This window comes from Pyrus communis, chromosome 5 (genome assembly GCF_041283825.1).
Source record: "Pyrus communis isolate YQ-2024b chromosome 5, ASM4128382v1, whole genome shotgun sequence".
Taxonomy (NCBI): Eukaryota; Viridiplantae; Streptophyta; class Magnoliopsida; order Rosales; family Rosaceae; genus Pyrus; species Pyrus communis.
Genome location: NC_142569.1, coordinates 34,869,164 through 34,883,232, shown reverse-complemented (window position 1 = coordinate 34,883,232; position 14,069 = coordinate 34,869,164). Strand labels below are relative to the sequence as shown.

General features: G+C 41.1%; 1 protein-coding gene across 3 annotated transcripts; it reads left to right on the top strand.

The window, feature by feature from the left end:
• The first annotated feature begins 4,344 nt into the window (after positions 1–4,344).
• On the top strand, positions 4,345–13,786 carry LOC148697223 (uncharacterized). 3 transcript variants are annotated; one of them, XM_088695118.1, is made up of 7 exons: positions 4,347–4,666; positions 4,761–4,871; positions 5,403–5,469; positions 6,326–6,398; positions 6,692–8,118; positions 12,642–12,708; positions 13,565–13,786. In XM_088695118.1, the coding sequence occupies exons 5-7, from the start codon at positions 6,696–6,698 to the stop codon at positions 13,569–13,571; spliced, it is 1,497 nt and encodes a 498-aa protein (XP_088551244.1). In that variant the 5' UTR covers positions 4,347–4,666; positions 4,761–4,871; positions 5,403–5,469; positions 6,326–6,398; positions 6,692–6,695; the 3' UTR covers positions 13,572–13,786. The 3 variants fall into 3 exon arrangements, with proteins under 3 accessions (XP_088551243.1, XP_088551242.1, XP_088551244.1); XM_088695117.1 differs by lacking the exon at positions 12,642–12,708 and having other exon boundaries at positions 4,345–4,666; positions 4,768–4,871; XM_088695116.1 differs by lacking the exon at positions 12,642–12,708 and having other exon boundaries at positions 4,345–4,666.
• Positions 13,787–14,069: the final 283 nt, after the last annotated feature.

Below are 14,069 nucleotides of genomic sequence, written 5' to 3'. Positions count from 1 at the left end.
ATTTATGGAGACTTAGTTCCAAAACGAACAGGGACGCAATCATGATTTTAATCATACACCTCCCAAAAGGGTAACGTTAAGCAGATCAATTTTTTAGACCAAATTTGCAAACCAAGTGATGTGTCACCGATAAAAAATAAACATGTTAATCAACACTTGAGTAATAATTCAATTATCAACAACCATATATATCATACAGTGTACAGATTAAATATAATTTAAATTAATAATCTTCCTAACATTATCCATACCAAAATGACATTGCAATTAAAATAAACCAATTACCAACGTTCCCAACACCAAGTAGTTGTAACTTGTAACTTTCATGTCTTGATCATGTCAAAGAATTATATAATTATTTGGAAGACAGTTGTATCTAGGTCACCTTTTTCACATTACCTAGTCACAATTTGGCAAATCTCTCGATATTCAGAGTTCATTTACGTGGGAGAGTTATGCAACTCCTGAGCTGCAAGCAACTGGTCTTGCATGGAAATCCTATGTCCTGGAAAGCTGGCTCGTTAGTTGTGCTTTTCTTCCATTCCTTATTTTAATTTTGGATTTTAATTTTATTTATTCATTCCCTGATCAATTTTTGCGTATAAATGGCTCTATAGTTGGCTAATCTTTTTCAGAATCACCTTCGAATGAAATAAATTTGATTTGTTTCTATCTTTAATACTAATTATCTGCGAGATTTTCTTCATCTGTGCTGAGTGTGCTCTCTTCTTTCCTCTTCTGCATGACAGCCTTTAGAATATTTGGCGTTGAAGAGTTTATGAATATTCCCAAGTTCTTATTCAGAGCAGTCTTTGGTTAGTTTCAACTAAATTTTCTTTTCTCTCTGTGTTTCTTTTTTTTCTTTTTTCTGATTACGGATTTCCTCCTTACTTTGATGTAGGAAATGCAATTGCTTTGTTCCTGTTCTTGGCACCAATGTATGCATACTATACTTAGATATTCTACAAGGGAATTGTTACTAGCACTCCAGAATTCTCATTGAGCACTCTAAACTTTCTATATTTAGAAGAAGAAAAAAATACTTGTGAATAATGCAAAATGAGATTTTTTTAGTGTTAATAATAGTTCCCTTCTGAAATGTGAAACTATATTTCTTTCTTTTGTTTTTCTGCGAAGGAACTGTGAAATACTTATTTGAACTAATTGTTGCGGTGTAATATTACAATAGGGATACATTTAAAAGGATCATGATAAAGAATAAGTTCACAGAGCAGTTCTTCTTGGGCATCCCATACCTGATGACTTTGCTCAACTGCCTCATTACAACCGCTTGGTATAAATTCACTTCTTTAGTTCAATATATATAGCTAAATCTCTCATTTATTTAATTGTGCGCATATATGAGGAGAAGATAGCTTGTGTTGGTATACTTACGGCTTGTTAGGATTTCTACTCGAAGGACTAAAAATGATTTTTAAAAGACTAAAGCATTTCCGATTACGTTTGACAAAAGTATCTGAATGAGCTTCTAACTCATAGAAGCACTTTATGAAGCAGCACCTGCAAGATGCTTCTTCGTAAAGCACTTCTAAATGCTTTTTTAATAAGCACTTTGACTTTTAAGGAAAATTCCTAAGTTTTTATATTAAAAGAATTTTCGCAACATCGCTAATGAGCATAACTGCTTTTTAGAAAAGCAATTCAAATCGACTCTACCTAAGAATTTTCAGCATTGATCTGATTAATGTTGCATAAATATATATATGCTAATTATTAGTGACATAATTGATTAGTTTGTATTTAATTTTTATCTATTGTGAATTAAATAGTTTGTAAAAAATCCAACAGGTATTGCCTGCCATTTGTGTCTCCACGCAGCATATTGGTATCGACAGTCAATACTATCGGGGCAGCTCTTGAATCCATATACCTGTTGATCTTCTTCACATTGGCCCCCAAAAGAGAAAAAGAAAAAACTATTGAGCTCCTCACTTTTGCGCTCTCTTTTAAGCAACAGGAGAACACTAATTAATAAGCTAAAAGAAATCCGAAGCATATGAGGAATAACTTTGACAAATAGATATTTAGGGTGATGCTATCCATACATATTTTTTTTATCTTCTACACTTAAATTTTAATTTTTGGTTGTCGGATCAAATCTTTTAAAATCAAATGATAGAAATTAACAAGATGTATGTGAAAAATGAAAAAGAATGTGTGGATAACACAACCTCCTTATATGAAATCTTCACGCGCTTGAGTGAAATAATTTGTAACTTCTTTTGGGGCACAAAGGATGAATTGCAACATGCATATTATTTGCAACATGCATATTATTTGTAACATGTATGTTGTAACTATATTTATTAGGTTTTTAAGGTAATAAATATTTCATTAATCAAATAAAATGACTATCAAACAAAATGACTAACATCATTTATTAGGAATATAATTTTGGGATTACACACACAACAGAAAGACAATATAAAACCTACCTTACATAACCACATCTAACTAAACAAAAAGGTAACATTCAAGAGGACAAAAACCTTGCATCACTTTTTGATGAACTTGTAAAAGATGATGTTCCTTCAGTAAAGAAGCCCTGCTATATGAGACATCACAAAAATGTCTTCATAGTCCTTGCCAAGCAAATGAACTTCAAAACCACAATCGACACAAAACAAAAAAATGACCCAAGACAAAATAAACTCTTTAACGATATGATTCTCGATCACGAGAGACTCACACCTAACCAACAAGAAGGATAAGTTCACAAGGCCTAAGCCTTACAGGCCAAACCTAACACTGTCAAGGAACACAAGGGTAAACATCATACCATCACCTGAAGACTTTGCAATGACATCAAAACATGATTGTAAATCCCTCGAACAACTGCAACGATCCACGAAGGAATGACTACACCACCCTTTGATGATCTCGCAATTGTCGGCAAAAAACATACTATGAGTGTTCTCTAATAAACGTTGAGATTCCTCTGCATAATCATTGCCAACCACACAAACCACAAAATCACCACCTCATATTTGAACAATTGTCGCTTTAAAATTCGAGGTTGAGTAGTAAGTCATAGCTGCTACAAAAGCTCTCATCCTCACAAAAAGAGAATAACCATAATGGCATAACCACAATCACAAAGGCCTTTCTTGAAAAAGTGATAGAGCGACCACAACCAAAAACAAAAACAAATAAAAAACAAAAAATCATAAAAGGAAGAGATCAAGAAGATTGCCAATGACCCCAAAGCCAAAGGCTGGAGTTGGGAATGGAAGGGTTTTCTTTGATTTTTTTTTTTTTTCCTCCCGAGGCTAGAATTTGTTAGGATGAAACATCGTCTATTATTTGATTAGGTTTATGTAAAGGAAAACTAATGAAAATGGCTTGAAAATTTAAGTTTTAACAATAAGAACAAAATAAAGGGTAAAGTGAATAATACCATGTTTGACTTTTTAGTGTAAAAATATGGTTTTTCGTTAAAGTGAACAGTACCGTGGACTTTCCGTTAAAACTCCCTTTATATAATATATACTAGCATATGGGCACACAAAAATTGTGTGAGCAAATTTTTTATTTTTGTTTTTGAAATAGAAGGAAAGAGGAAGAGAGTGATAGAGAAGGTGGGAGTGGGAAGTTTTTTTTTTTTTTTTTTTTTTTTTTAATAATTAGAGATATGTTAGGATTACACATAGGTGAGACTTTGAAAAAAACAACAAAATTTGGTTGTGTGAAATTACATTTCTGCCCTATATTTCTTATTCTGTTTTAATTAGATGATTAAATTGGTAATTTCATAGGGTTTTGGTTGATTATTACATTAATTTAAGGAATGAGGAGCTCAAACTCATAATGTATGGATAAAACTCCCTTTATATAATATATACTAGCATATGGGCACACACAAATTGTGTGAGAAATTTTTTTTTTTGTTTTTGAAATAGAAGGAGAGAGGAAGGGAGTGATAGAGAATGTGGGAGTGGGAAGTTCTGTTTTTTTTTTTTTTTTTTTTAATAATTAGAGATATGTTAGGATTACACGTAGGTGAGACTTTGAAAAAAACAACAAAATTTGGTTGTTGGTAATTTCATAGGGTTTTGGTTGATTATTACATTAATTTAAGGAATGAGGAACTCAAACTCATAATGTATGGATAGAAATCTAACACCCTATCTATTAGAAAATTAGACCACATGCAGTAAGGTTCTTTTTTCTTCTTTTTTTTTTTTTTTTTTTTTGTCAAACGATAGATTTGTTAGATTAGATATTAGATTAGGGAACCGACAAGATTGGAACCCACATCGTGATGCAAGGGCAACTCCTCTCCACCACTATGGTAGAAGACCATTTATGTAACATCCCGTCCCGAAACTAACGAGACGTACATTTAAAATGACAATTTTACCCTAATTTGTTTGTGTACGTTAAGTGTTGTGTAGTGTGGTGTTGTAGGACCACACACACACTCACACCTCACCCTCACTTTCCCGGGATTCCCTCCCTCATTCCCTCACTCTTTGTCTCTCTGTCTCTGTCTCAGTCTCTCTCTCTCTCCCCGAATCCATCTTCTTCTTCTTCCTTCAACACACACGGCCACACATACAAACATACTCAAACCTGCACCAATTAAGAAACCAAGACCACCCTCGTGCTCGTGAGGTTGTGAGGAGCACAACCATACCAATTCCAGGTAAGAATTCGAACGTTTTCACGTCGTTTCAACAATGGCCGAATTTTACACTGTTCATGCAAACCTAAACTAGCTTGTTTTTGGAATTTCTAAGCTTGTAGTTGTGCTTGTGAGGTCCCAAGGAGCCTCGGAGTAGTTCGTTGGGTGAATTTGGACGTCGGGATCGTCCTGTACGAAGTTGGCCGATTCTTGAAGTTGAAGACAGGTATGATCTAGCAATTTTTAGGCCTTAAAACTAGTCTAACGTGATTCTACTAGTCCTAAGCTTCATTTTGGTATAAAGAACGTGAAAAATGGTTGAAAAACGAAGGAGAAAACTTAGTTTGAAAATTACCCAGTTTTCCGGCGCCGTCGCCGGCGCCGGCGTCTCGCCGGAGAAGAAAGGAGAATATTCCGTTAAGTCTAACGGAATATTCCTAACGGCAGTGACAGAATCCGGTTAGATTTGACGGAATATTCCGTCAGTTAACGGAATATTCCTGACGGCGTCAACTGACGCCGTCAGTGTGCAGTGCACGTGGGCCGCGCGTGGGGGCGCGTAGGTCCGTGCGTGTTCAGGCGCGTGGGGGCGCGTGCGTGGTCCAAAAATTTTTCTAAAATTATGGGCGTGATCCTGAGGTTGTGTAGGTCACGTTGGTATATTCATTTGTCCATTTTGAGCAATGTATGAGAAGTTATTACGAGAAGTTGCTTAGGTGCTTTTAAATTAATGTTTTCGTAACTTTGTCGCGTATAGGTGATTCGTTTTCCGAGGACGAGCGTACGCACTCGAGGCAGGGGGGCTACGACCCTTCTAATTATCAGTGAGTGGGCTTTTGTTTTCCGTATATACCTATATACATATTAATTCCCAGAAATTAAATAGAAAAGGTTATATGTTTTATGCCATGCATCATTTGAATATTGTTTACGCATCATCACGTGCGTTGGTAGTTGGCATACATATATAAATGTGTATTTGGTGCTGTGGACGCACAGGTAAGTGCCAGGTAAGCGGTATTCATGTGGTTATGCATTCCTGTTTATTATGCAATAGTAGTTTGAAATGCTTAGAGAGCTCATAATCTGCACCCCCGGTGTTAGTGCTCCCGCCCAGGGCCAGGGCACAGTCCTTCACGTGATGTTCACCAGCACCACACGCTCGCCTTGGATCCAAGTTAGGTGCAAGCCTTGTCGTACAGACCACATTAGGTGGTTCCGACTCGTAGGTGACCCGCGATTATTCGCACAGTCTTCACGTGATCGTAGCACTAGAGCGTATATATTACACCCAGTCTTGTCGTACAGACCACGTTAGGTGGTTCCGACTCGTGTGCAGATTCAGATATTGAGTTGAGATTGAAGCTCTATATGCAGCCGTACAGGTCACGTTAGGTGACTCCCGGCTGCCAGATTATATGTTATTGATGTGAATTATGCTTGAACAATTACATTTGATTATGAGATTCTGTTGTGGCATATTCTCAAGCATGAATGGCATATTGTGAGCATGAATGGCATATGTGGAGCATTATTGACATACCTATACATACGTATATATGTTCATTTTCTGGGAAGTATACAGGTTTTACGGCGAGGGGTTAGAATGTATTTTTGTTAAAGAGTTTTAAAAGAGCTTTGTTTTTGCCCACTCACGCTTTTGTTTTTGCGCCCCTCCAGGTTCTAGTGGTCTAGCAAGTTCGGTGGTCCATCCCAGAGGGCGTCCCGGCATTTCTGACAGACACTCACCATTGTAGGGTCACCTTCGGGTGTACATATGTCGTAACTTTCCTTTTTCGACTGCTGTAGACTTGCTCTGAATTGTGTCTCACATACACTAGTACTTTGTATGCTATTAGGTTTTTAATTATTCGTACTTTTATATTACTATACCTTTAGCTTCCGCACGCGCACATGGCTACGTCACCTTCGCGTGACGGCCAGCATGCCCTGATCTCGGTCGGGGTGTGTCAGCTTGGTATCAGAGCCTAGGTTTGGCAGTCCTGTGTCTTTGTGAGTATTCTAATAGTTGGTGTCTTCTGTCAGAATCATGCCGCCTCGTCGGGAACCACGTCGCTCAGATGAGTCTAGTTTTCCTGATCTTACTCAGTTGGGGGAAGTGATTGCTACAGCCCTTCAAACAGTGATGCGCCCTCCCCAGAGGACTCCTCTGGAGACTATGTATAACTTGAAGTTGGATAAGTTTAAAGGTAACGAGGGTCATGAAGGCGCAGAACGTTGGTTGGAACACATAGAGAAGACTTTCCGTGTGTTACATAACCAGGGGAACCTTCCTATGGAAAGGTGGGTTGAGACAACCTCTTGGTTTCTGGAGATGGAGTCTGCAGCTTGGTGGGAGCAAGAACTTCGTAGGTTGACTCCAGCTCAGAGGACCGATTGGAATGTTTTCAAAGACGTGTTTCAAAGGAGATTTGTACCCCCTGAGTATATCGACCGTAAGAAACAGGAATTCACTGAATTGAAACAGCGAAAGATGACGGCTAACGAGTACTATCGTAAGTTCACTGATTTGTCTCGTTACTATCCTGATGTCGCTGGTAATCCGGCGGAGATGCTTCGTCGTTTTCGCTTGGGCACTAAGAAGAAATGGCGTTCTATGGTAACTACTACTCACTGTGAGTCATATCAGGAGTTCTATGAGATATTGTTGAGGGTAGAGGACTCTGAGAATATGTCAAGTGATAGTGACGAAGAGAAAAACGGCAATCAGAAGAAAGACGACAAAGGAAAAGGTCAAACATCGTTGGGGCCTCGTCAAACTCAGAACTTTAAAAGGGGTGGTGCAAGTTCAAGTTCGTCTAGTGGTGGTTTCAGTGCCTCTGGACAAGGACGTGGAGGTAGGTTTTATGGAGGTGCTCGAGGCCAGAGACAAGATGATGGTGGCCGAAACCGACTCCCATTTTGCCGTAGATGTAATAATCGACATTTCGGCGAGTGTAGGCGTGGCAACGGTGCTTGTTTCACGTGTGGGCAGATGGGACATAGAGCGGTGAATTGTCCCCAGGGTCAGCAACAGAAGCCGCAGCAGACCTTTATGCCGCCACCTGCACCGATTCGGCAAATCCAAGGTCCGAGTAATTATGGTCAAACAGGTAGAGGTGGTGCCTATCACTATCAGGGTGATGCTGTTCCCTATGCCCCGGGACCGTATCAGTACCCCCAGGACCCGTATTCACAAGGTGGTTATCCCCCGTATCCCAGCAACTACATGCCGTATCCTCCAGCTCCAACAAGTGGTTCTCAGTGGTACCAAGGAGGACAGTATCAGCAGGGTGAGAATGCCACTAGTAGTGCAGGGTCTTCGAGGCAGATGGGTCAGCCCAGTCAGGGGCGTGGAGCTCAAGGTCGCGGTGTTCAAGCGAGCAGAGGTCGTGGAGGACGACAGCAGGGCCAGGGGCGTATTCACAATATTTCCCTGCAGGATGCTCAGAACAACCCGGACTTGATAATGGGTACGTTAAACATTCTTGGTTATTTTGCTAGAGTCTTAATTGATTGTGGAGCTACACATTCCGTTATTTCTCATACATTTGCTCAAGTAACGCAACCTCGCCCCACACCTCTAGGGTACGATTTAGAGTTCGCTATGCCTAGAGGAGAGAGATGTGTTGTAGATTGTGTGTACCCAGGATGTCCAGTGATAGTAGAGGGTGTAGTTATGCCCGCGGATCTTATTCCGTTAGATATTGTCGATTTTGATGTGATTTTGGGCAATGATTGGTTGCACTTCTATCGTGCCAAAATTGATTGTTACGGGAAAGTAGTTACTTTTCACCGTCCTGGATTACCTGAGGTTACTTTTGTGGGTGAGCAGAGTGGGGTAAGACATGGTGTTATTTCGGCTTTACGAGCGAAGAAGTTGTTGACTAAAGGTTGTCAGGGGTATCTAGCTCATGTGGTACTAGAGGAGGCCGTTCCAAGCAGAATTGAGGATGTGAGAGTGGTTAGACACTTCCCTGATGTTTTTCCTGAAGATTTACCTGGTTTACCCCCAGATCGAGATGTGGATTTCACTGTTGAGTTGCTTCCAGGTACCAATCCTATTTCATTAACTCCTTATCGTATGGCTCCCGCTGAGTTAAGGGAATTGAAAGTGCAATTACAGGAATTAGTGGATAAGGGATTCATTCAGCCTAGTATTTCACCTTGGGGCGCTCCAGTGTTGTTTGTGAAAAAGAAAGATGGGACTTTGAGGCTGTGTATCGACTACAGACAATTGAATCGGGTGACGATTAAAAACCGTTATCCATTGCCTCGTATCGACGATTTGTTTGATCAGCTGAGAGGTGCTTGTGTATTTTCTAAGATAGACTTGAGGTCTGGGTACTATCAGCTGAAGATTAGTAGGGATGATGTTCCTAAGACGGCGTTCAGGACTCGTTACGGTCATTACGAGTTTCTGGTTATGCCATTTGGGTTGACGAATGCACCAGCAGCTTTTATGGATTTAATGAACCGGGTATTTCAGCCTTACCTGGATAGATTTGTCATTGTCTTCATTGACGATATTCTGGTGTATTCTAAGTCCAAAGCGGAACATGTCCGACATCTTACTTTGGTGTTGAAAAGGTTGAGAGAACACCAATTGTATGCTAAGTTTAGTAAGTGCCAGTTCTGGTTAGATCAAGTCGCGTTTTTGGGGCACATCATTTCTGCTCAAGGTATTCTGGTTGATACTCAGAAGGTTGCAGCTGTGGAGAGTTGGGAGCAACCACGAACCGTCACTGAGGTGAGAAGTTTCATTGGTTTGGCGGGATATTATCGGAGATTCGTTAAGGATTTTTCGGTAATTGCTTTGCCACTGACGAGGTTAACAAGGAAAGATGTTAAGTTTGAGTGGAATGATAAGTGTGAGCAAAGTTTCCAGCAGTTGAAGCATTGTCTTACTAATGCACCTGTTTTGGCACTTCCAGACGATAGTGGTGATTTCGAGGTTTATAGCGATGCTTCCTTGAATGGTCTGGGATGTGTATTGATGCAGCATGGTAGGGTGATTGCTTATGCTTCGCGGCAGTTGAAAACCCATGAAATGAATTACCCTACACATGATTTGGAGTTGGCTGCTATTATCTTTGCGTTGAAGTTGTGGAGACACTATCTTTATGGAGAAAAGTGTAGGATCTTCACAGATCACAAGAGTCTTCAGTATCTCTTTACCCAGAAGGAACTTAATCTTCGTCAACGGAGGTGGTTGGAGTTACTCAGCGATTACGATTGCACGATTGATTATCACCCTGGTCGTGCGAACGTAGTAGCCGATGCACTTAGCAGGAAGTCACATGGCCGTATCAATGCGTTGTACGCTAGTCGTATTCCTCTTTTGGTGGACTTGCGTGCTACGGGAGTAAGGTTAGAAGCAGAAGATCGAGAAGTGGCATTACTTGCTAATTTTCAAGTTAGGCCAATCTTAGTTGATCGGGTGCTTGAAGCTCAGGTAGCTGATGAACAGATTCAAGAACTAATTCAAGCTCGAGGTCAAGGAAGGTGGCGAGATCTCAGAGTTCGTGATTCTGATGGCATGTTGATGTTAGAGGGTAGAATGTTCGTGCCTAGTAATGTGGACTTGAAGAAGGAAATTCTTGATGAAGCACATATCTCGGCTTATGCCATGCACCCAGGGGCAACCAAAATGTATCATACCATTCGACCATTTTACTATTGGCCGGGTATGAAAAGGGAGATAGCTGAGTATGTGAGCAGTTGTGCTGTTTGTCAGCAGGTTAAAGCAGAAAGAAAGAAGCCGTTTGGATTGTTACAGCCGCTTCCCGTTCCAGAGTGGAAGTGGGAAAATATCACTATGGATTTTGTGTACAAGTTGCCGCGTACACATAATGGCTTTGATGGCATTTGGGTGATCGTTGATCGGCTCACTAAGTCGGCACATTTCATTCCAGTAAGAGAGAAGTATTCTTTGAGCCGGTTAGCGGAATTGTTTATCTCAAAGGTTGTGAAGTACCATGGTGTCCCTGTAAGTATTGTCTCGGATCGTGATCCACGATTCACATCAAAGTTTTGGGTAGCCTTTCAGGAAGCTTTGGGTACGAGACTACTTTACAGTACGGCATATCATCCACAAACGGACGGACAGTCTGAGAGAACTATTCAGACCTTGGAAGATATGCTGCGAGCATCAGTGTTACAGTTCAGTGATGCTTGGCACCAGCGATTAGATTTAATGGAATTTGCTTACAACAACAGTTTCCATTCGAGCATTGGCATGGCGCCATTTGAAGCTTTGTATGGTAGATCTTGTCGCACTCCGTTATGTTGGTCGGAGGTTAGCGAAAGAGTCTTGGTAGGTCCGGAGATTGTCGAGGAGACTACTCAAAATGTTCAGGTAATTAGGTCTAACCTGAAAGCAGCTCAGGACAGGCAGAAAAGTTTAGCAGATCGACATGCTACGGACAGAACGTATGAGGTCGGAGATTGGGTATTTCTAAAGCTTTCACCGTGGAGAGGTGTTGTGCGGTTTGGAAAGAAAGGGAAGTTGAGTCCCAGGTATATCGGACCGTACATAGTCACAGAAAAAGTTGGTGAGGTAGCTTATAGGTTGGAGTTGCCTCCGGAGTTGGCTAAAGTGCATAACGTTTTTCACGTGTCTATGCTCCGACATTACGTTGCTGATCCATTGCATGTGATACCTCCTCAACCGTTAGAGATAAATCCAGATTTGACGTACGACGAGGAACCGTTAACGATCTTAGATTGGAAAGAAAAGGTTCTGAGGAACAAGACGGTGAATTTGGTGAAAGTTTTGTGGAGGAGTCACTCGGTTGAAGAAGCTACATGGGAGACAGAAGAACGAATGAGGGATTTGTATCCTAGATTATTCTTTGACTATTAGGGGTGTATTGAGGTTGTTTTGAATTTCGGGACGAAATTCTATTAAGGAGGGTAGGTTGTAACATCCCGTCCCGAAACTAACGAGACGTACATTTAAAATGACAATTTTACCCTAATTTGTTTGTGTACGTTAAGTGTTGTGTAGTGTGGTGTTGTAGGACCACACACACACTCACACCTCACCCTCACTTTCCCGGGATTCCCTCCCTCATTCCCTCACTCTTTGTCTCTCTGTCTCTGTCTCAGTCTCTCTCTCTCTCCCCGAATCCATCTTCTTCTTCTTCCTTCAACACACACGGCCACACATACAAACATACTCAAACCTGCACCAATTAAGAAACCAAGACCACCCTCGTGCTCGTGAGGTTGTGAGGAGCACAACCATACCAATTCCAGGTAAGAATTCGAACGTTTTCACGTCGTTTCAACAATGGCCGAATTTTACACTGTTCATGCAAACCTAAACTAGCTTGTTTTTGGAATTTCTAAGCTTGTAGTTGTGCTTGTGAGGTCCCAAGGAGCCTCGGAGTAGTTCGTTGGGTGAATTTGGACGTCGGGATCGTCCTGTACGAAGTTGGCCGATTCTTGAAGTTGAAGACAGGTATGATCTAGCAATTTTTAGGCCTTAAAACTAGTCTAACGTGATTCTACTAGTCCTAAGCTTCATTTTGGTATAAAGAACGTGAAAAATGGTTGAAAAACGAAGGAGAAAACTTAGTTTGAAAATTACCCAGTTTTCCGGCGCCGTCGCCGGCGCCGGCGTCTCGCCGGAGAAGAAAGGAGAATATTCCGTTAAGTCTAACGGAATATTCCTAACGGCAGTGACAGAATCCGGTTAGATTTGACGGAATATTCCGTCAGTTAACGGAATATTCCTGACGGCGTCAACTGACGCCGTCAGTGTGCAGTGCACGTGGGCCGCGCGTGGGGGCGCGTAGGTCCGTGCGTGTTCAGGCGCGTGGGGGCGCGTGCGTGGTCCAAAAATTTTTCTAAAATTATGGGCGTGATCCTGAGGTTGTGTAGGTCACGTTGGTATATTCATTTGTCCATTTTGAGCAATGTATGAGAAGTTATTACGAGAAGTTGCTTAGGTGCTTTTAAATTAATGTTTTCGTAACTTTGTCGCGTATAGGTGATTCGTTTTCCGAGGACGAGCGTACGCACTCGAGGCAGGGGGGCTACGACCCTTCTAATTATCAGTGAGTGGGCTTTTGTTTTCCGTATATACCTATATACATATTAATTCCCAGAAATTAAATAGAAAAGGTTATATGTTTTATGCCATGCATCATTTGAATATTGTTTACGCATCATCACGTGCGTTGGTAGTTGGCATACATATATAAATGTGTATTTGGTGCTGTGGACGCACAGGTAAGTGCCAGGTAAGCGGTATTCATGTGGTTATGCATTCCTGTTTATTATGCAATAGTAGTTTGAAATGCTTAGAGAGCTCATAATCTGCACCCCCGGTGTTAGTGCTCCCGCCCAGGGCCAGGGCACAGTCCTTCACGTGATGTTCACCAGCACCACACGCTCGCCTTGGATCCAAGTTAGGTGCAAGCCTTGTCGTACAGACCACATTAGGTGGTTCCGACTCGTAGGTGACCCGCGATTATTCGCACAGTCTTCACGTGATCGTAGCACTAGAGCGTATATATTACACCCAGTCTTGTCGTACAGACCACGTTAGGTGGTTCCGACTCGTGTGCAGATTCAGATATTGAGTTGAGATTGAAGCTCTATATGCAGCCGTACAGGTCACGTTAGGTGACTCCCGGCTGCCAGATTATATGTTATTGATGTGAATTATGCTTGAACAATTACATTTGATTATGAGATTCTGTTGTGGCATATTCTCAAGCATGAATGGCATATTGTGAGCATGAATGGCATATGTGGAGCATTATTGACATACCTATACATACGTATATATGTTCATTTTCTGGGAAGTATACAGGTTTTACGGCGAGGGGTTAGAATGTATTTTTGTTAAAGAGTTTTAAAAGAGCTTTGTTTTTGCCCACTCACGCTTTTGTTTTTGCGCCCCTCCAGGTTCTAGTGGTCTAGCAAGTTCGGTGGTCCATCCCAGAGGGCGTCCCGGCATTTCTGACAGACACTCACCATTGTAGGGTCACCTTCGGGTGTACATATGTCGTAACTTTCCTTTTTCGACTGCTGTAGACTTGCTCTGAATTGTGTCTCACATACACTAGTACTTTGTATGCTATTAGGTTTTTAATTATTCGTACTTTTATATTACTATACCTTTAGCTTCCGCACGCGCACATGGCTACGTCACCTTCGCGTGACGGCCAGCATGCCCTGATCTCGGTCGGGGTGTGTCAATTTACCAATAAAGTTCGTTTAATAAGTTAATCAAACTCTTATTTTAAACTTAATTATCCCACATTCTACTTCTTCATTATGCGTTAACTTTCATCCCATGCATTGCAATTGTGATATATAATTCCTTTTCATTTTTATGAATTGAAATATACTTTCAGTGTTGTAAAATACAAGTAACCTTAAGAACGGTCCTCCAATTTGATTAGACGAT

Excerpts from the sequence above, each read along its gene's own strand:
- LOC148697223 (XM_088695117.1), top strand. The coding sequence starts at position 6,696 with ATGCCGCCTCGTCGGGAACCACGTCGCTCAGATGAGTCTAGTTTTCCT. Across the intron at positions 8,119-13,564 it reads CAACCCGGACTTGATAATGG|GTTCTAGTGGTCTAGCAAGT; the intron begins GTACGTTAAACA and ends GCGCCCCTCCAG.